The 23,242-nt window shown below is 44.0% G+C and overlaps 1 protein-coding gene across 1 annotated transcript in view; it reads right to left on the bottom strand.

The window, feature by feature from the left end:
- LOC117515505 (solute carrier family 23 member 1-like) overlaps positions 1–12,207 on the bottom strand; it is a 143,118-nt gene extending 130,911 nt beyond the window's left edge. Inside the window, exons 1-2 of the mRNA XM_034176081.1 lie at positions 12,058–12,207; positions 8,952–9,133 (exon numbers count right to left, since the gene is read on the bottom strand). Coding sequence (XP_034031972.1) covers positions 8,952–9,133; positions 12,058–12,207 — 332 coding nt within the window. The remainder of the gene's footprint in view (positions 1–8,951; positions 9,134–12,057) is intronic.
- Positions 12,208–23,242: the final 11,035 nt, after the last annotated feature.

The following is a 23,242-nucleotide window of genomic DNA, read 5'->3' as shown; positions in this document are numbered from 1 at the left end:
GTGGGAAAACACAAAAAAGGGCATAGTTTAACAGAGGTTCAGCACTTGTTTGTAGCTATTAGTATAATTGTAGTTAGGTATGGCATGCTTTCATTCATCACAATCATGCACGCAAGTGAAAATGTGTTTTCATGCAGTTGGTATGCTGCACATGAAAATTTGTGTGCAATTTATGCAAATTCTGTGGACGACTTCTGAGAATATTACATTTGAGTGGGAACATTATCCAGAATATTTAGACAAATGAATGGCAATAATGGAGGTTTTCTTGTATGTTAGGGCCCAGTCCCACTGGCATTTAGGAGGATTTGCGTATGGATTGCACACAAAATTGGCTCATATTTGCTTAACATCCGCAATATGTGTGAAACATGCTTGTATGAGTCGGGCGACACCCGCACACATCCGCAATTATCTGCAGAGGCACTTTTTTCCATTACCAGGATCTTTAAGCTGCACAAAATTTTGGCTGCGGATGACATCCGCCTTACATACTCCATACATACACAATACATACATATACATACTCAATCTATGCGCTGTATATTCGCCGTCATCTGCTGATATCCTCAACTGACAGGGATTTGCGGCATGGCAGTGGACTGGGACAGTGTGTAAAACAGATATTTTGTGTGCCTATCATGTCCACATCACAAACTAAAATAAGTTGTAACGACTGCATACAGATTGGCCACGAATAAAGCGTTTTAATTACATCTGCTTTGCATTTGATTTGCGGCGGATGCAAATCAGGTGTGCTGTAATCACAGCTGGACGCTGTTCTTTGTTCTACCGGCTGCCACGCGCTCTGCGCTGGACGCTGCCTATATAAAATAATTATTTCGTGGCAGATTAATCATTTTATTCTGTAAATTGGCTGTTGAAAACTGCTCTAATCACCTCCTGAATCACAGAGGAAGCTGCAGAAAGGATTTTTTAGCTGTCTAAAAAGGTAATTATTTGACTTGTTTACATTGTCAAGGCTTGTTAAAAAAGTTGCGTGTTTTTTCCTTCTTGTCTGCAGCTGTTACAGTATTTATTCCTATGTTTATACCAGATTTAACTTATTATAATCGTTCAGATGAGCTGCGCTCTGAGGCGATCCGCTGACGTCACCACACGCCCTGTTCACTGCTTCTTTAATCCAATCAACTTGTCCAAGCCCAGCAATTGTTCCAGAGGCTGTATTGTTGGTGTGAATAGTGATGCCGACGGCCAGAATGCGCTTCTTTTATGAGCGCAATGCAGATGGCGTGCACGTGCAAACACGTGTGCGATGCATTCATAATACACCCGTAATACTGCCGTGATAATCCCAATGCGTCGGATCCGTTTCCTCACTATATGCGTTATACAACCGTGATTGTTCATCATATATTCGCTATATATTATTAATATATCCATAATTCATACTGGGATATTTGTCATTTTTGGCCATTTTTGTTGGAGGACAACAAATGCCCATAATTTGTATACTCAATTCATGCGCAATTAATCCTCTCCCCAGTGGGACAGGGCCCTTACAGAAAAGAATCACAGTGGTCAGCTTCAAATATGACATGCAGCTATGATTCAAATAAAATTAATGTATTTACTTCAACTGACACAAGAAAATATTACTTACTCGGGGCAGCAGAAGAAAATTATCTCAACATTGAGGTGGATATTGTTAAATCAATCGATAAACCATTCTGTCAACATTTATTTATATACCCATTAACAGCAACCAAATGGTGACTAAAGTGATTTACAGTAAAGTCAAGAAATAAAATTCATGGGAATAAAAGCAAACAAACATCCATCCATCCATCCATCCATCCATCCATCCATCCATCCATCCATCCATCCATCCATCCATCCATTTTCTTCCGCTTATCCGAGGTCAGGTCGCGGGGCAGCCGCTCAAGCAAAGCCGCCCAGACCTCCCGATCCACACACACCTCCCCGAGCTCCTCCGGGGGAACCCCGAGGCGTTCCCAAGCCAGCTGAGAGATGTAGTCCCTACAGCTTGATCTGGGTCTTCCCCGGGGCCTCCTCCCGATGGGACGTGCCCGGAACACCTCTCCAGCGAGGCGTCCAGGGGGCATCCGAAAAAGATGCCCGAGCCACCTCAGCTGGCTCCTTTCGATGTGGAGGAGCAGCGGCTCGACACTGAGCTCCTACCGAGTGACAGAGCTCCTCACCCTATCTCTAAGGGAGCACCCAGCCACCCTGCAGAGGAAACTCATCTCGGCCACTTGTACTCGCGATCTTGTTCTTTCGGTCAAGAGCCAAATCTCATGACCATAGGTGAGGGTTGGAACGTAGATCGATCAGTAAATCGAGAGCTTTGCCCCCCTGCTCAGCTCTCTCTTCACCACGACGGTCCGATACAGCGACCGCATCACTGCAGATGCTGCACCGTTCCATCTATCGATCTCACGTTCCATCCGTCCCTCACTCGTGAACAAGACCCCGAGATACTTAAACTCCTCCACCTGAGGCAAGGACACCCCACCGACCTGAAGAGGGCAAGGCACCTTTTTCATGGCCTCGGATTTGGAGGTGGTGATCTTCATCCCGGACGCGTCACACTGGGCTGCAAACCGCCCCAGTGCATGCTGAAGGTCCTGGTTTGACGAAGCCAACAGGACCACATCATCCGCAAACAGCCGAGATGAGATTCTGTGGTTCCCAAATCGGACCCCCTCTACACCCTGACTGCACCTAGAAATTCTGTCCATAAAGGTAATGAACAGAACCGGTGACAAAGTGCAGCCCTGGTGGAGGCCAACGTGCACTGGAAACAGTTTTGACTTACTACCGGCAATGCGAACCAAGCTCCTGCTGCGGTCATAAAGGGACCGGATAGCCCTTAGCAAAGGACCCCGGACACCATACCCCGGAGCACCCCCCCCCACAGGGCGCCTTGAGGGACATGGTCAAATGCCTTCTCCGGGTGGTGGTCCCTCTGTTTAAGAAGGGGGACCGGAGGGTGTGTTCCAACTACAGGGGGCTCACACTCCTCAGCCTCCCTGGTAAGGTCTATTCCAGGGTGCTGGAGAGGAGAATTCGACCGATAGTCGAACCTCGGATTCAGGAGGAGCAGTGTGGTTTTCGTCCTGGTCGCGGCACACTGGACCAGCTCTACACTCTCCATTGGGTGCTCGAGGGTTCATGGGAGTTCGCCCAACCAGTCCACATGTGCTTTGTGGATCTGGAGCAAACAAAAAATGAAATAAAAATCATACAATGAAATAAAAAAGCCACATTAAAGCAAACATGTCAAAGCACCACTAGGTATTAAAAGACATTTTAAATAAATAAATCTTGAGATTTGATTTTTTAAAAAGTGCTAGGTCTGAAATAGTGTGTGAATCAGGGAAGAATGACAAATGGGTGGCTTCAGTTAAGTAAAAAAAAATTTTTATGTCAGTGTTGTGTGAAAGAGATTTACTTGATAAAGATGAGCCACTGAGAAAATCAGACAGGGTCTGGCAGTGGATTTGTTGTTGGGATCAGAGCCATACATATAATGAGATACTACGTTGTCACCTGCAGGTCTGTGTGTTACAACAGAAGACCAGTTCAATCAAATACTGTTACATATATGGAGGGGTTATGCAAATTTAAAATAAAGAATGAAATGCTAAGGTACACTCGGCTGTATGAGTATAAAAGTAGGAAGCGCAACATACAGTTTCACTTGGCCAACACATGCAGTAGCACAAATACACTGTGTAAATGTAAACTAATATATAGTAGTATCTTTAAACTGAGCTCAGAGAGCTGATCAGACACTTTAACACCGTGACACAGAGTGTAAATGTAAACTAACATACAGTATCTTTAATCTGAGCCTCAGAGAGCTGATCAGACACTCTAATACTGTGACACAGAGTGTTAATGTAAACTAACATACAGTATCATGTTGTAGGTCTGTGGAGCAGGTCTGTGGGTTGACTATGGCTGTTCTCACCATCCTTCACTTCAGCTTATCTAAGATTTTTCTTGGCCTGCCACTTCGGGCCTTAACTAGTACTGTGCCTGCGGTCATCCATTTCCTCACTATGTGCCTCACAGTGGAAACTGACAGCAGAAATCTCTGAGATAGCTTTCTGTATCCTTCCCCAAAACCATGAGGTTGAACAATCTTTGTTTTCAGGTCATTTGAGAGATGTTTAGAGGCTCCCATGTTGCCACTCATTAGAAAAGATGCAAACAGGGGAAACATTTGCAAATGGCCACCTTAAATACCCGTTCTCATGATTGGATTCACTTGTGTAAGGAGGTCAAGGGTCAATGAGCTTACCAAACCAATTTTGTGTTCCAATAATTATTGCTTAATGTATTCAAATCAATAAAATGACAAGGGTGCCCAAAGATTCTGTGTAGGCTCTCAGTTGTCCAGGTGGTTTCCATAGTAGAGAAGCTTGAATCTTCGACTGGACTGGGTTGCTTGACGTGAGGACGTTTCACTTCAAATCGCAGAAGCTTCCTTAGCTAAAATTCTTGCTCTGGTAGTTTGACTTCCGTCTTGACTCTTGTAGAGAAGAATAAAAAAAAGGGTGCCCAAATTTATACACCTGCCCAATTTTCTTTAAATAATTATTGCACACTTTCTGTAAATACAAGAAACTTCATTTCACTTCTCAAATATCAGTGTGTTCGTCTGCTATATGATATATTTAAGTGAAATTTCTGATCTCTGTGGAGAGAGGAGAACCATCCAGAAGAATAACCATCTCTGCAGCAATCCACTAATCAGGCCTGTGTGGTAGAGTGGCCAGATGGAAGTGACTCCTTTGTAAAAGGCACATGGCAGCCCACCTTGAGTTTGCCCCAAGTCACCGGAAGGACTCTCAGACCATGAGAAACAAAATTCTCTGGTCTGATGAGACAAAGATTGAACTCTTTGGCGTGAATGCGAGATGCCATGTTTGGATGAAATCAGGCACCATCCTGACAGTGAAGCATGGTGGTGGCAGCATCATGCTGTGGCGATGTTTTTCAGTGACAGGAACTGGGAGACTAGTCAGGATTGAGGGAAAGATGAACGCAGCAATGTACAGAGACATCCTGGATGAAAACCTGCTCTAGAGCGCTCTTGACCTCAGACTGGGGTGACAGTTCATCTTTCAGCAGGACAATGGCACAAAGCACACAGCCAAGATATCAACGAAGTGTCTTCAGGGCAATTCGGTGAATGTCCTTGAGTGGCCCAGCCAGAGTCCAGGCCTGAATCTGACTGAACATCTCTGGAGAGATCTGAAAATGGCTGTGCACCAACGCTCCCTATCCAACTTGCTGGAGCTTGAGAGGTGCTCCAAAGAGGAATGGACAAAACTGCCCAAAGATAGGTGCACCAAGCTTGTGGCATCATATTCAAGAAGACTTTAAGCTGTCATTTCTGCCAAAAGTGCATCAACAAAGTAGTGAGCAAATAGTGTGAATACTGTTTGTTTTTTCATGTTGTCATTATGGAGTGTTTGGAGTAGAAATTTGAGGGGAAAAAAATAATTTTCTCCATTTTACAATAAAGTTGTAACTTAAAATGCGGAAAACATGAAGCACCACACTTTCTGACTGCACTGTATGCAGAAGAGCAGCTGAGATGAGCCAAATCTCTTCTTTGTTTTTAAATTAAAATCTTTCCATTCCATCCAAAATGTGTTTCTCTTTTTGCTTTAACCTTCTGAAGAATGAGTTCAAGAATGTGTCTTCATATTTTTATTTTTTTTATCATATCATATTTTATCATATTTATTTTTATTTTTATACCTACAAATACCTGGAAAACAGTGTAATTAAGGTATCCAATGAATTAAGTGATTTTTTTAATCTTTTGATTTAAAATAAAAAATATCAATTTTTATTTTAAATCATCTTTGTGATATTTTCATAAGGTCAATCACACCATTTGATTGTAACTGATTTACTGAATGGTCTAAGCTTTACATGGTCTCTCTACTCTTATTGGCTGTGGTGATATCCTGGAAAATGTGTTTTGGAACTTTATTTTTGATTAACATGAATTGACCTTTTGCCAATCTGCTCCAAAAGTGCTCCAAAAGGAGTATTCCTGCCAGGTTCAGTGGAACCCCGCTCACCTCTTTCTGTGTTGTTTTTTTTTTTTAAACAGATGGGCACACATAAACTATTACAATTTTATATAGCACCTAAATGCATCCTTGTCATTTGGTTGTTGGATTCACTGTCATGTGACATTTCATTATTTGTCCCATTTCACCGGTGTGATGACTAGTGTGCATTTTTTGTACGATCCATAAATTTTTCTGCTTTGCGCTATTGCACAGCTCCAATAATATCTTGTAAAAATGCTTGCATGATACGAGGAAGCTAAACCCAACAGCTGCAGCTGCTGCTTGGGACTCCAGCGAGGGCGGTCACATCTCCTCCTCTCTCCTCTCGTTCTGTATTTTTTCTCTATCTCTGCCCCAACCTTCAAAGTCCCAACTTCACCAGACTGTGAATTCTTTGAACTATATTTGGAATAACCATGGAATTGACTAGCTGGTCTCTCAATGCTATTGACACCATTATTTCAACAAGGAAATCAGGGCTAGGGGACCCTGTGTGCCCAGATGGAACCTATCCTGCGGGCTATGTTCTCGACGGGTGGGAGAAATAGCGCTTCACGTGCTTGGCACCACTTTCCATGGAAGACGTCAAGGATTTATTTATTCTTAATTGTCTTTATGGTAGACGCTGCCCGGACCTACCGGAAAATTGGCAAGATAGCTGCCACACTACCACAACCCCATATCTGTCCGTTATGATTAACGATGTGGGAAAGGTGGACAATCTCAGACTGCATTAACTTTTGCAAGTTGGAAACCATCTTGGAGCAGGTGTCTGCCCTGCAAAGGAATTGATGTTGAAGACCAGTTCAAAATTCACAATTGGATCTGGATGGCTAAAGAGAGACTGTAGTGGAATTTTGTCTCTCTGCTTAAACCAAAACATGGCAGCCTTATCAGCTACTAAAGGTTGAAATGCCGCGCTGTTTTCCGCTGAAGGATTCAACAGGCTTGGTGAAGATATTCATGTCCCTCTTCATCTTCCCCTCCCTTACAGTCTTCTATGGCTGTCGTCAAGGCCACTCACACATGGACAGAGACTGATATAAACTTGGCTGCACAGATGAGGCACGCCTCCACCGCTATCCCTCGTTTGTGTTTCTGTCCCACCCCCTCCCCCATCCTGGCCCCTGCTCACGCCACTCCCTTCCCCCTCCAGGAGGCACCGCAGCTTTAGCTGCAGCAGCTCACCATTGCCACCCATGCTTGGCTGTGTGGCCACGTGCTGTTGTGGACCCCCACACTCCCTTTGCCTTAATTCGGATGACAGACTGTTTCTTTTTTTTTTTTTTCTTTTTTTTTTCCCTGTCTGCATATATAGTAATGGTAAGTGCCACACTGGCAGAACCATTTATAAACATTAATACCCATATATGCAATTTATTCTTGCAAGACAGAAGGTATGTAGTGCGTGAGTGAACGTGGTGTGCGAATGTGACCCCCCATCCGCCCTTCCCGATCAGCCTACAACATTCTACTCAAGAGCCGACCCCCAAAACAACACAAAGATAAACAACCTGCACTTTTCCCAGTAGTCCACTCAAATCATTAATATCATTATAGTAACAATTTTTCAGCCATTTGCAATAATACTGTCACACTCCTCAACCTCCTCTCCCCCTCCCTTCCTGTGTTGGCTTGTCTCCACCTACCTGGGCGGATCTACCAGCCTCCTGTAGCACAGCTGGCAATCATCTCCAATCAGCCTCCATTTTAAGATGCAGTGCAGCCCTTCACAACTTGCCAGTTTGTTGTTTCTGATACTCAATGAAAACCCGCCTGCCTGCTACTCATCTGTTTGCTAGCCTGCTACTCACCGGTTTGTCTGCTTACTACTTACCTGTTTACCTGCCTACTACTACCCTGTTGCCAGCCTGCTACCTTCCTGTTCACCTGCCTGCTACTTACTAGTGCACCTGCCCGCTTACACTCCCACCTTGGTACCTGCTCCTCAGTCTCCAGTTAAATTGAATAAATACTTTGAAACCGGTTTCGGATTTGAGTCTGCTTTTGGGTCCAATTACAAACTGTGACAAATACTACATGATCATAATAAAATATGATGCATATGATGTAATTTCTCTACTTCCGGGGACAGAAACATGGTATTTTCTGTAAGTTTTTGGGCAAATTACAAGCAAACAAATGAAAATGCAAAGAAAAAGTGACGATGCGGTAGAAATTGGACATGTGTTGCGGTTTGTTTATAACCTGGAGCTCAAACGGGTTGAGGCAGTTGTGTAGACGAGAGAACGTAGCGCTAGCTAGCTGTGTAGGCTAACATTTTCTTGTATTCCCTTCTCCACTGGGAACCGAAAAAACTGCACTTTTCACAACTGCTTCAGTGATTGCAGCCGAAAATAAAACAGTACACCATTTTCCAGTGTGACGTTATGCTGTGTATATATTGCACAAAGGGAGCCATAAGTGGTAAAATCCAGTGATATCACACAGGGTTCAAACGAGACTGCGCTGCCCTGTTATTTTTCTTTTATCTTATTGTGCATATTTACACTGTTGTTCTGTGACTGCCCCTGTGCTGCTGTAGCATTGTAAATTTCTCCATTGTGAGGCTATTAAAGAATTATCTTATATTAGTGCTGGGGCACAGTTTAATTATGATGAACAAACAAAGATACAACAACAACAACAACAAAAAAGATCTTCATTAACTACAAATTTCCACTGGAAGTAAAGAACAGGCAACAACAATCGTAAATGTCCTTGCAAAATTAAGTTAACTATGGATGGATGCATCAACAAAATTCTCTTTGCTGACATAGCACCTTGAGCGCTGTAAGATGAACGATGGTGTTCATTGAAAGTGTGGAGGAGGCTTTTGAATGACAGAATGAATGCATGAATACTCACAGTGCAGCTATTCCCCAGTGGCTTCCAGACTTCTTCCCAGCTTCAATAAACAGTGACAGGCCAATGAGGCTGATGGTGGGAGCAATGGCTAATGGACCAATATATTTCACAATAAGTCCCATCAGTCCAGAAAATCCCAGGACAGCCTGGACCAGACAGCAAACCATGATTGCTCCCTGGATCTGTGGATGCACAAGGCATTAAATTAATGACATGGACATCACCACTGTTCTCTGAATTGCTGACACACCCACTGTTAATGTGCAGTGTTGTATAAAGTACCGGAAAATAACACTTAAGTAAAAGTACAGACACCCAAAAAATGACTTGGGTAGAAGTTCAAGTAACCGACTGACATGCTACTCAAGTAAAAGTCTTAAAGTATGTAGTATTTATTGTACTTAAGTATGACAAGTAATATACAACTAAATGTACTCAAGTATTGAAAGTAAAAGTACAAGTAAATGTTAATAATCAAAAACGGACTGATTTTTTTTTTTTTTTTTTAGAAAAGTTTATCTTGGCTTGTAAATGACTGGTAGTATTAGTCAAAATACTGAAAATTGTGCACATCACACAAAAACACTTCAGAATCAAGGTTTTAAAACCTAAACGAGAGTAGGCTACTCACTAGGTGTTCACAGGAAACAGTTATTTATTTCTACATGTATTTATTTATTTTCATTGTTACATCTTTTCTGTTGTGTTTTGTTTCATTAGGTTCTTTTTGTCTCTTTCTCTAAAATTGTAACATTATTAGTCTATTATTATTGACTATTATTGTCTATTATGTAGACTATTATTGTTGTTGCTATAATACATGAATAAAAATAAATTTAAAAAATTACAATTTGACTCTTTTACAACAACGAACACAAATCAACACAAACGTGCTGATGCGAACAGCTTAATGCTACCTTTAACATTGAAAACGCCATAGACATGCTAACGCTTTAGCATCGGTCCCGTTTTTAAGTTATAAAATACATCTATCAACTGTTTCAGAAGACCATAACAGGTCAGTTTGACATAAAAACATTAACTATTACTCACAGACATATGCTCTTCAGGGTTTTAGCAGGAAAAAAAATTAGGATAAAGCGAAATAAAATCCACGAATCATAGATCGAAGCACTGCTTCGACCTGCGAATCACTGCTTCGATTGGTTCAAGGTTCAAAGCAAAGCCGCACTGCAGAAAAGTTGATTACAGACCCACTGCAGGTCTGTAATCAATGTAGAGAAATGATCATTTTCCTGACAAACACCCCCCAAGTGCGCAACTGCAAAAAAGCCTACCGGCCATGCCTCATGACAAATCGGCCTGACCTCGTTGCAGTCACTAGTAATCAGCGGTGTCTCTGGGTGAATACAAGACTTTTTTCGTGTGCGTGTGGTTTTTTTTTTGTAATGAGTAATGGCATGGCCCATAGAAAATGTATTGGCGTAGAAGTATGCAATTAAGGTCGGAAATGTAGTGAAGTAAAAGTGAAAGTAAGCTGAATTAAAAAAAACTCAAGTAAAGTACAAAGTCTCCCAAAACGTACTTAAGTACAGTAGTGAAGTATTTTTACTTCGTTACTATACAACACTGTTAATGTGTGTGAATACAACTACGTACTCTATCATCTGCATTTCCTGTTCATTGTTGGTGCCCAGGCCATACACTCCCAACACTTTTTAGTCTGAGTTCAACAGATCTGCCGCCGTGTGACTGTTTGCAGCTGATGAGATGAAGAAGTACATTGCTGGGAAAGAAACATGCATATTCTTTGTTTATATAATGGCTGAGTGGATCCTTGTCATGTGATTGGTGCTTTGTATGTCACATGCCATGGATTATTCATCCCATTTATGTTGCATTCTACTTTGAGTGCAAATTTGGTTCCATACGTTTGGTACCATTGCACTCTGCACACAGACACACACACGTACACAGACACTACACACACACAACAAATCCACTGCACTGTAAGCCATCTGGAGGCTGTTAGCAAGACGTTAGAATGAAAAGCTGGACAAATTTCTGATGTGATTTTTATTTTTTTACAAGTGTGGAGAAGTGAAGTCTAGCTTCGGCTAGGGTTATTTGTTTGTTTATTCTGATTAAAAAGAAACTATAATTTAATTTCAATTTTGGAAAGAAAGACCAACAACACCACCCAGGGATACGGCCCTCGGACCAATCAAAGTCCAATTTGTAACAAAAGGCTGCACAAGGTACGGGAAACAGAGAGGTGTGTCTATCACAAAGTAGATTTATTCTTTCAAATTAATTAAAAAATAGAAATAAAACATATCACAAATTACACATTTCATGGCACTGCTTTTCACATTCACATTATATTGCACAGAATTAAATTGCTCACCTTCAACCAGATTAATGTTGGATGAGCAAGGGCCCAACTCAGGCACGAATGAAAACAAACAAACAAATGAAATACAAAAAAACACTGCAAACCAAAACAACGTAAACAACAAACCAACAAAAGAAGCAACCAAAACATGCATAAAATTAGGCAAAACTCGGCCAAGGAGGAATAAACCCCTCACCCCACCATATTAATCACATCAGGTGAAGTCAATCCTGTGTAGTGAACCAACCGCACCAGCAGGGGGCACCCTCTGCAAAGCAATGTACACAGCTGTTGACGGCCAACGAAAATGTGAACAAAGCAGCAGCCATTTAATAGGAGGTGGAGACTCAAATGTACACTCCGCACACCATGGTTCCTTGTGCCTGCCAGTGTAGGCACACACACCCGCAGACAGCAGAAGGAGTAGGGGGAGAGAGCCCACAATAACTCAGGCTCACAGAAGAGAGCCCCGAGCCCACGACGCGTGGCTAACAGCACGCACTCCCAAAAACCAGGAAGCAAACACACAACACACACACCCCAGCCAGGCTACTGCCCTGTAAGAACGCCTGGAACCCTCAGAGTCCAACACAAATGTGCCCAAACAAATCGGCACAGAACCCGCAGCACGCTGCCACCACAAGCCCACTCCAGGTGGTATGTCTCTATGAGCGTGCCCTGCGCACTTTAAAAGCTCCGGTGAACAGTAGGAAGCCCCTCCCTTTCTCACACGAGGGCCTCTGTACGTACCTGCAGTAGGGTAGCAGTTGGACTTCTGCGGACAAACCACTTTAACTCCCTACACAGAGCGCTGTCATGTACATGCTCAACAAACTGATCCCGTAGGAGAACTGCAGCATTTGGCACACCACCAGGAGTACTCTGTTCGACCTTCCCCATAAGTGACATTAGACCCAATGAAAACTCTTGTAAAGTTGCTCCATCTTGTTATTGTCTGGAGAAAAAAGCTTGCTTTAAAGTGACATATGGCTGCATACAGCCATACAGTTCCAGAAGAATCTGCAAAATCCAAGCCGGGTCCTCCCGATCCTCTAGGGGACGGAACTTTACCTCACTCTTAGCCTCACCTTCCAAATGATTGAACATGAATAACGCCTCATCCCTGGTAGCAAGGTGACGTGCACGCATACAAGCTTGGACTTCCTCCGTCCATTCATCCAAGGTTATACCAGTTCTACCACTGAACAGAGGACACTTACGATCATGTGGCATAACAATCACCCGCTCTTCAAGTACACACACCACGACCTCTATGCCAAGGGAGAAAAAAAAATAAAAATTGTACCAACCTCAAGTTTGGGTCCTAAAAAAGAATACCGTTGCTTTGTCTAACTGTGCCTATCCACAACAAAATTACATATAAACAGTACAAAACAAAAGTCAGAGTTCATAAATACTACAGAAGTGATCACACCTTTACATCATTTCCATCCTGCTGACAATGCCAAGTATGGCGAAGTTGATTCTAGCTTGTGCTAGGGTTATTTGTTTGTTTATTCTGATTAAAAAGAAACTAGAATTTAATTTCAGTTTTGGAAAGAAGGACCGACAACACCACCCAGGGATACGGCCCTGGGACCAATCAAAGCCCAATTTGTAACAAAAGGCTGCGCAAGGTACAGGAAACAGAGAGGTGTGTCTATCACAAGGTAGATTTATTCTTTCAAATTAATTTCAAAAAATAAATAAAACATATCACAAATTACACATTTCATGGCACTGCTTTTCACATTCACCTTATATTCCACAGAATTAAATTGTTCACCTTCAACCAGATTTTATATTTCACTTAGCACAGAGTTAAATTGTTCAGGTTTCAACCAGATTAATGTTGGGTGAGCAATATGGAGCTAAATCAAGGCCAAAAGTTTTGTAATCTGAAAATAAAAAACACAAAAAATAAATTTTGAAACTGAAAATTCAGTGTTTGTTCTTGAATTTTATAATCATTTAAAAAAGTATTATCAAAATAAAAATAAGTGTAAGATATATATTTTTCAGTTTAAATAAATTTTTGATTCAGCTAATTTTTTGATCAAATAATTTATTTTCATTCGTATTTCTTTTTTCACCTTCAGATCTTTTTTCACTTTCAGATCTTATTTTTTCAGTTTCAAACTTTTGGCCCCGTTCTAGCGTGGGAGGGTGTGGCTTCGATTGAGAGGGGCGTGGAATTGTGAGTGACAGGAGAGAAATCAATCCTCACATGATGTTGCTTTCAGGAAACGTGGGTACTTTGATAGATAATGACTCTGCTCCCGTCTCCATCGTTTATTTACTACGCGGCTGGCGCATGAAAAAAAATAGAGAATGAAAGCTCATTATGAGGCTTTAAACCCTCGAGATGAAGCTGTTTATTGTGATCGATGTGTAGCAGTTGGTTCAGTGGATCCGTATGTTGTACCGGATAGTGAATTTAATGACGATGTAATAAAGTTGACCGCCCGTAAATCCAAATCCAAAGCAGCCCAGAAGAGCACTCCGGCTACCGGCAGTGTGAAGAAGCTCCACCGTTACAGACCCGGCACTGAGGCGCTGAGAGAGATCCACTGCTACCAGAAATCCACTGAGCTGCTGATCCACAAGCTGCCAACCAGGTCAGCCTCGCCGGCCTCCTGCCGAGCGTCACAATGGAGCTCTGAAAGCAGAGGTCGGTCTTGAAATCCTGAGCGATTTCTCATCAGGTGCTGGAAGGGCAGCTTGTGGATCAGCAGCTCGGTGGATTTCTGGTAGCAGCGGAGTGCCACAGTGCCGGGCCTGTAACGGTGAGGCTTCTTTACACCGCCGGAAGCCAGAGTGCTCTTCCGGGCAGCTTTGGATTTGGATTTACCGGCAGTCTGTTTGGTTCTGTCCATATTAAAGCTTCCTTCAGATCTGCTGAGCTGTGTGTCACTAAGAAAGCTTGCAACACTCCACTGCAGCCTGTAAAATGAGCGACCTGCCTCATTTTCATGCGGCAATGCTATGCTGTGTTCACGGTCTTGTGTGGATTTGGGACACATCGGTTTTTTAGGTATAGGTGTTAAACTTTACAATCTTGCATATTTTCCAGTTTTTAAACATCAAAAATGACCAAGAGTGGTCAAGAATTACTTGTAATAGACATCATTAGCATCACTTTATTTACAGGTATCAAGACAATACTGTGAAGAGAAAGTGTTAAGTCATTATCTGTCAAAGTACCCACGTTTCCTGAAAGCAACATCATGTGAGGACTGATTGCTCTCCTGTCACTCACAATTCCACGCCCCTCTCAATCGAAGCCACGCCCTCCCATGCCAGAACAGGGCCAAAATTTTGAAACTGAAAAAATAAGATCTGAAAGTGAAAAAAAGAAATACGAATGAAAATAAATTATTTGAAATTTACAGAGCTGAATCAAAAATGTATTTAAACTGAAAAATATATATATCTTACACTTATTTTTATTTTGATAATACTTTTTAAATGATTACACTATGTAACACAATTTTTGTTCCTGGCTTCTAAGTGTTATATTTCAACTGCTTATGTCTAAAGTCTATGGAAAAATTACTACATTCAGCACAACTTTGATTTTATTTTTTTAACATTCTAGAAAGTTCTAAAAGTTTCTTGAAATTTCGACATAATTCTGGAAACTTCTAGAAAATTCTGCACAGTTCTAGCAGTTAAAGAATATTCTAGAAGACTACTCAGTAGTAGTGAAGGCGAATCGAGAATATTCTTGAAAACAGACAAATTTCAAAATATCAGTGTCCTGATCACAGAAGCAAAGTTTCTGTGGAATAACAGCTATTTTCCATTTATTTAAGGCATAACAGGTTAGGAAAACACACTGTGTACCCAGGAACAAAACAAAAATAAAAAATTGTTACATACTGTTATAAAATTCAAGAACAAACATTGAATTTTCAGTTTCAAAATGTATTTTTTCAGTCTTTTTTTTATTTTCAGACTACAAAACTTTTGGCCTTGATTTAGCTCCATAGAGCAAGGGCCCAACTCAGGCACGAACGAAAAAAAACCCAAATTAAGTAACTAAAGTAATTCATTTTAAAACAAACAGATATGGCGTGTTGTGTTCAAGCGATTTGATAGGTTGAGGGTTGCGCTTGTCAGTGTGGCAGAGGGCAAGGATCCTGAGTCCAGAGATTATAGCAAGGTGGACGAACTAAAGCATGCTCGATTTATTCAAGCAGTGTCAGAGCTGGAGTTCCGGGGATTCATCAAGTCCACCAAGCAAAAGGCAGATCATGCAGCATGACTCACGTGGGGAGGGTGTTAATGCTGCGTTTACACATAACGACGACAAGTCACAAATGTCATTTTTCTGTCATTCGTGACACATTCCTGACATTCTTAATGTGACTTAACCCATCTCAATAGGTTTCTTAATAGTGCGTGTTGGTGCGTGACATTCTTGATATTTGTGGAGCATGTTTTTGCCTGTCAACATGCTTTTAGGAGCGTGTTGATCCGTCTTGATGAGTACTGATCCTTAATAGAACGTGACAACGTTCGTAGTGGTTCCTGTGATGGTTCTTGGAGGCAAACTGTCACGCGTTATTACGAAGTGACATGGAAACTGTCAGGTTTCGACACGACTTGTAACGCGGGGTCACATTTCACTGCGCGCCACTACGAATCAGTTTTCTGTCACGTGCGCACAATTGAACTCGGCACCAAGTGTCGTTCCACAGTTCCTGCTGAAGCTCCTCAGGACGCTCCTGCAGGTGTTCCACCTGCTGTTTTAACCGATGAACGGGAGAATGAGTCTGAGCAACCAGAGGAGCGAGAGGAGACTCACGTACTGCCCGACATCTGTGCACCTCCTCCAGTCCGGCGGAGGAAGAAGCGCGCGCACAATTAAACCCTGCTGCATCGCATTCAGTTTTATTGCTGACACCACGTCGGCTAAAAGTGCTCTTCAGCGTGCTCCTGCAGGTGTTCCACGTGCTGCATGCACCTAATGTTTGGGAAAATGCGTGAGACGAGACCCGCATGAAGCCACACATCTGGCTCTGTCCTCCTCCTCCTCTCTGCACCATTCCATGGCACAGAGCCCAACTACGTATGCAGTCACAAAGTTCTTCTGAAAAACTGGAGCGATCTGAATTCGGTTGGATGAATATGGGTGTGTGTGTGGAGACAATTCATCTCGTTCACAACGTGACAGAACTTAACGATGCACTGTTACGCGCAATAGCGCGCAACAACACAATTCTCAGGTGTCAGGTGTCCTCAGGAACTGCTGCAACCTGTTACCACATGTTACGATTAATGGCACGTGTTGCTGGAGAATTATCAGGAACCATTATGCACGGTCAAGAATAGTGTTCCGTGTTGTTGCGCGCTATTGCGCGTAACAGCGCATCGTTAAGTTCTGTCACCTTGTGAACAAGGTGAATTGTCTCCACACACACACCCATATTCATCCAACCAAATTCAGATCGCTCCAGTTTTTCAGAAGAACTTTGTGACTGCATGCGTAGTTGGGCTCTGTGCCATGGAGTGGCGCACATGCCCAATTGCGCTGTGTTTGCGCTTGTGATGGAGGGCTGTATGTGGGGTTAATCTGTCTTGTGTCGTTTCTCAGATCAGTTGTTAGTTTGGTTTTGTGGTATGCAGACCACTTGACTGAGGGTCTATACGTTCAAATAATAATTAAAAAAATACTGTCATCACTCTTTAATCTTAGTCTCTTACAACAGTGTAGCCTAAATACATGAGCTTTCCAGGAGCGCACACAATTCATTACACAGGCTCAGAGGCACGTCTCCTCCGGTGTGCATTTTTTTTTGTGGGGGGGGCAACCCCGCCCCCTATGATAAACTCATCGCCCCCTTAAAAAAAATTTTATGGCGTTGGTAGGTGCAAACACCCGCAGACAGCAAGAGGAGGAGGGGGAGAGAGCCCACAACTCAGGCTGACAGAAGAGAACCCCGAGCCCACAGCGCGTGCCTGACAGCACGCACTCCCAACAACCAGGAAGCAAACACACACACACACACACACACGCACACACACCAGCCAGACTGCTGCCCTGTAAGAATGACTGGAACCCTCAGAGTCCGACACAACAAACAAATCGGCACAGAACCAGCAGCACGCCGCCACCACAAGCCCACTCCAGGTGGTATGTCTCTATGAGCGCGCCCTGCGCACTTTAAAGGCCCCGTTGGCGCCGCCCACATTCACCTTAAAGGTACGCCATGCACCAACATGCCACACAAGTACACAGTCTTTTTTTTTTTTTTTTGTCCCGCGTGTGCGCCTCTGGGACAGCGCACGCGGTACAAGGGTTTGATTGAGCTAACTGATGGTGCTAGTTCTTGTAACACACACACAAAATCCACTCCCCTGTAAGCCGTCTGGATGCATGGAGAGTTGTTCAGATGAAAAACTGAAAAGCTGATGTGATTTTTGTGGCTGGACTGTGGAACGACGCAAAGACTTTTTTTTTTTTAACTGACGTACAAAGTCAGTGCACAGCGTCACTGGACTACACGTCACAATCTGGACTCCTGTTTAAAGTTTGTGTTCAACTTTAGCAGCAATGGAACATGAAATGTAAGTCCCTTTATATAAATTAATAAAATGACAAGGATCTAATTTAGCCATTACATAAAACAAATAATGAATGTTTTTACATTCTTTCAATGGAACGAATATTTAATTGGAACATACATATGTTCCAGCTTTCAACTCATAAAATATTCATACCACTGAACTCATAAACATTCATTATTTGTATATTATATAATGGCTGAGTAGATCCTTGTCATTTGATTGGTGCTTTGTATGTCACATGACATGGACTAATTCATCCCATTTGTGTTGCATTGCATTTCAATTTTAAAATATTGCACTAATTCTGAAGATTTGAACATTAACACACAGATCCCAAAGGGGATTATGGGTAACTAAGCCTCCGCTCATACTGATTGGTTGATTCATTCATTCTATGTAAAAACCAATACAAGTGAATCAGTGCAATGTGTTGGTGTTTACAAATAAATGTGATCCTGCTAGACAGCGCCTAAGCGCATATGTGATGACATCACAACTCTATCCAGTTAGGGAGACAAGGTTTCTTTCAATAACAAGAACTGGCAAAAAAACCTTCTCGTGTGTGGTTGGAGTTGTGTGGCGATAGGAATCGCCTTTTGAATGCTTGAATAACAATGTCAGTCACACAAAGAAATCAAATAATACTGAAAACATGTTCGGTGTGGTGTTAGATCAATCAGTCGCTCCGTGAGGCATCATAATATCAAGCCTGGTTCACATGGCAAGATAATTAGCCCGATATCGGACCTGATCTTCCCCTTCCAACAATCTTAAGGACGCCCCGACAATCGTGATGATGCTAAATATAATCTTATCAGATATTCCTGCCGTGTGTGGGGTGTTAAAAGCACTCTGATCTGCTCGGAAGGATATGAGCAGCTAAATGTGACATACATCCAATCAGAAAGCGAGGTGTCTGGCCTGGGAATGTACGGGTGTGAAATCTGTTTGTGTGTGTCTTTACCGTGTGGCTGACACCACACACTGTACAACTAAACCTCTCAGATCTATGATTTATTTTTTTATCTCCACGTGTGGGGTCTCTCAGGTTTTGGAAACCTACAGGTAATTTTAAAATCCTGCGGTCGACAACAATGTGATATAACCGGTCGCCAGTAGTTGGCAGTGTTCTATGCATTTTGACTCTGGTTATATCACATGGCCTGAATCATTATTTCAGCTTTTGGAAAAGCAACCTGGGCTTCTTCTGGCATTTTTACATAAAACAAACACAATAACAATGTCTATAAACCCAGAGAATATATTCACAAGAGTTTTAGGCACAATATACAAAGAGTTTAATGCTGTTGTCCGTGTGGAGCCTGATCAGAGTGTCTCAAATGCATTTCTCCTGTTGTGAACTTTTACCCATAATGCACTGCGCACACACCATGTCCACACTAAAACCTTCAAAATTAGCGCATTACTTTAAAACTAAAACATATATCTGATATTTTTGCTTTATAAAACTTCAGATGTGATGTTAATTTAAATAACTTGTCAGAAATTATCCATCCATCCATCCATCCATTTTCTTCCGCTTTATACGGAGTCAGGTCGCGGGGGCAGCAGCTCAAGCAAAGCCGCCCAGACCTCCCGATCCGCACACATCTCCCCCAGCTCCTCCGGGGGAACGCCAAGGCGTTCCCAAGCCAGCCGAGAGATGTAGTCCCTCCAGTGTGTCCTGGGGCTTCCCCGGGGCTTCCTCCCAATGGGACGTGCCTGGAACACTTCTCCAGTGAGGCGTCCATGGGGAATCCGGAAAAGATGCCCAAGCCACCTCAACTGACTCCTTTCGACATGGAGGAGAAGCGGCTCGACTCCGAGCTCCTCCCGAGTGATCGAGCTCCTCACCCTATCTCTAAGGGAGCGCCCAGCCACCCTGCAGAGGAAACTCATCTCGGCCGCTTGTACTCGAGATCTCGTTCTTTCGGTCATGAGCCAAATCTCATGACCATAGGTGAGGATCGGAACGTAGATCGATCGGTAAATCGAGAGCTTTGCCCCCCTACTCAGCTCTCTCTTCACCACGACGGTCCAATACAGCGACTGCATCACTGCAGATGCTGCACCAATCCGTCTATCGATCTCACGCTCCATCCGTCCCTCACTCGTGAACAAGACAGCGAGATACTTAAACTCCTCCACTTAAGGTAAGGACACTCCACCGACCTGAAGAGGGCAAAGCAACTTTTTCCGGTCAAGAACCATGGCCTCGGATTTAGAGGTGCTGATTTTCATCCCGGACACTTCACACTCGGCTGCAAACCCCCCCAGTGCACGCTGAAGGTCCTGATTTGATGAAGCCAACAGAACCACATTGTCCGCAAACAGCAGAGACGAGATTCTGTGGTTCCCAAACCAGACCACCTCTACACCCTGGCTGCGCCTTGAAATTCTGTCCATAAAAATAATGAACAGAACCGGTGACAAAGGGCAGTCCTGGCGGAGGCCAACATGCACTGGAAACAGGTTTGACTTACTACCAGCAATGCAAACCAAGCTCCTGCTGCGGTCGTACAGGGGCCGGATAGCCCTTAGCAAAGGACCCCGGACCCCGTATTCCCGGAGCACTCCCCACAGGGTGCCCTGAGGGACACGGTCGAACGCCTTCTCCAGATCCACAAAACACATGTGGACTGGTTAGGCGAACTCCCATGAACCCTCGAGCACCCGATGGAGTGTGTAGAGCTGGTCCAGTGTGCCGTGACCAGGACGAAAACCACACTGCTCCACCTGAATCCGAGGTTCGACCATCGGTCAAATTCTCCTCTCCAGTACTCTGGAATAGACTTTACCGGGGAGGCTGAGGAGTGTGATCCCCCTATAGTTGGAAATAACCCTCCGTCCCCCTTCTTAAACAGAGGGACCACCACTCCAGTCTGCCAATCCAGAGGCACTGTCCGCGATCGCCACGCGATGTTGCAGAGGCGTGTCAGCCAACACAGTCCCACAACATCCAGAGACTTAAGGTACATCCACCCCAGGAGCCTTGCCACCAAGGAGCTTTCTAACCACATCGGTGACTTCGGCCTGGGTAATGGATGAGTCTGCCTCTGAGTCCCCAGTCTCTGCTTCCTCTTCGAAAGACGTGACGATGAGATTAAGGAGATCCTCGAAGTACTCCTTCCACCGCCTGACAACATCCCCAGTCAGGGTCAACAGCTCCCCACCCGCGCCGTAAACAGTGCAGGCGTCGGACGATTTGCCAGAATCTCTTCGAGGCCGACCGATAGTCCTCCTCCATGGCCTCCCTGAACTCCTCCCAGACCCAAGTTTTTGCCTCTGCAACTGCACGGACTGCGGCACGCTTGGCCTGCCGGTACCTGTCAGCTGCCTCTGGGGTCCCACCTACCAACAAAGATAAGTAGGACTCCTTCTTCAGCTTGACGGCATCCCTTACTTCTGGTGTCCACCACCGGGTTCGGGGATTGCCGCCGCGACTGGCACCAGAGACCTTGTGACCACAGCTACGAGCAGCCGCATCGACAATGGAGGTGGAGAACATGGTCCACTCAGACTCCATGTCTCCAAACTCCCCCAGGATCTGGGAGAAGCTCTCACGGAGGTGGGAGTTGAAGACCTCGCTGACTGAGAGTTCCGCCAGTCGTTCCCAGCAGACCCTCACGATACGTTTGGGCCTGCCAGGTCTGACTGGCTTCCTCCCCTCCCAGCGGATCCAACTCACCACCAGGTGGTGATCGGTCGACAGCTCTGCCCCTATCTTCACTCGAGTGTCCAAGACACGTGGCCGAAGGTCAGATGATACGACTACAAAGTCGATCATCGACCTCCGGCTCAGGGTGTCCTGGTGCCACGTGCACTTATGGACACCCTTGTGCTCGAACATGGTGTTCGTGATGGACAAACTGCGACTAGCACAGAAGTCCAACAACTGAACACCACTCGGGTTCAGATCGGGGAGGCCGTGCTTCCCGATCACCCCCCTCCAGGTCTCACTGTCACTGCCCACATGGGCGTTGAAATTCCCCAGGAGAACAATGGAGTCCCCAGTCGGAGCGCTATCTAGTACCCCTTCCAGGGACTCCAGGAAGGTCGGGTACTCTGCACTGCTGCTCGGCCCGTAGGCCGAGACAACGGTGAGAGACCTGTCCCCGACCCGAAGGCGTAGGGTCGCGACCCTCTCGTTCACCGGAGTGAACTCCAACACATGGCGACTGAGCTGGGGAGCAATAAGCAATGCGACACCAGCTCTCCGCCTCTCCCCGTGGGCAACGCCAGAAAAATGAAGCATCCAGCCCCTCTCCAGGAGTTGGGTACCAGAGCCCAAGCTGTGCGTGGAGGTGAGCGCGACTATCTCTAGTCAGTATCTCTCAACCTCCGCACAAGCTCAGGCTCCTTCCCCCCCAGCGAGGTGACATTCCACGTCCCAACAGCCAGGGGCTGTGAGCATGGACTGGGCCGCCGGGCCACCCGCCCTCGACCACCACCCAATCCTCTCTGCACCCGACCCCCACCCTCAGAAATTAGTTTGGTTAAAATTCGAACCATAAGTTAAAACTCTATACCTCTGGATGACTTGGGTGCTATTGCCAGTGTATTAGTATAAGGTCAAAAGAAATTAGTTTTTTTTTCTTTTCTATGATCAGTTCTCCTTTGCCTGCAGAGGATAGAGTAGTTTATTCTATAACCAGCTCTTCTTTGTTTGTAGAGGATAGAACTGTGCATCTATGACAATAAACTATGTCTGCAAAAATGTTAGCGGTCTAGAAATATTGGATCAAAACCTATTGGAAGATAACTGGTCCGATGCTGGTTTTCAAAGTTATCTGAAAAGCTAATCCAATAATGAAAACATTACCTTCGATAATTAGTGGTTAGCGGATTAGCGGAACTGTGGCCACCACTGCTTGTAACATACACACAGAATACACTCCACAGTAAGCCATCTGGATGCATGAAGACCTGTTCACATGAAACGCTGACATGATTTTTGGCTAAACTGAGGAACTACACAGTCTTATTTTTTTTATTTTTTTTTTAAATGGAAGTCCAAAGTCAGTGCACAGCATCACTGGACTACACGTTACAGTGGAACACCAAAATGTAAATCCCTTTTCTGTTGTTGCTAAATTAATAAAATATCAAATGACAAGGATCTATTTTAGCCGTTATATAAAAAAAATAATGAATGTTTTTACATTCTTTTAATGGAATGAATATTTAATTCGGTGAAAGATGGAACAAACCATTCAACGAGGCGACGCTTTCATGAAATATTTGTACATTTGAACTCATAAACATTAATTATTTGTATATTATTATCACTTTACCGGGGCGTTGCTAGGCCGGTATCGTAGATTTACGTCGACGGTATCTGGCTACACCCGCCCGCTGAGCG

The sequence above is a fragment of the Thalassophryne amazonica genome, chromosome 8 (genome assembly GCF_902500255.1).
Source record: "Thalassophryne amazonica chromosome 8, fThaAma1.1, whole genome shotgun sequence".
Taxonomy (NCBI): Eukaryota; Metazoa; Chordata; class Actinopteri; order Batrachoidiformes; family Batrachoididae; genus Thalassophryne; species Thalassophryne amazonica.
Note: the sequence above shows the minus strand (reverse complement) of the source record. Positions and strands in the feature narration are given on the sequence as shown.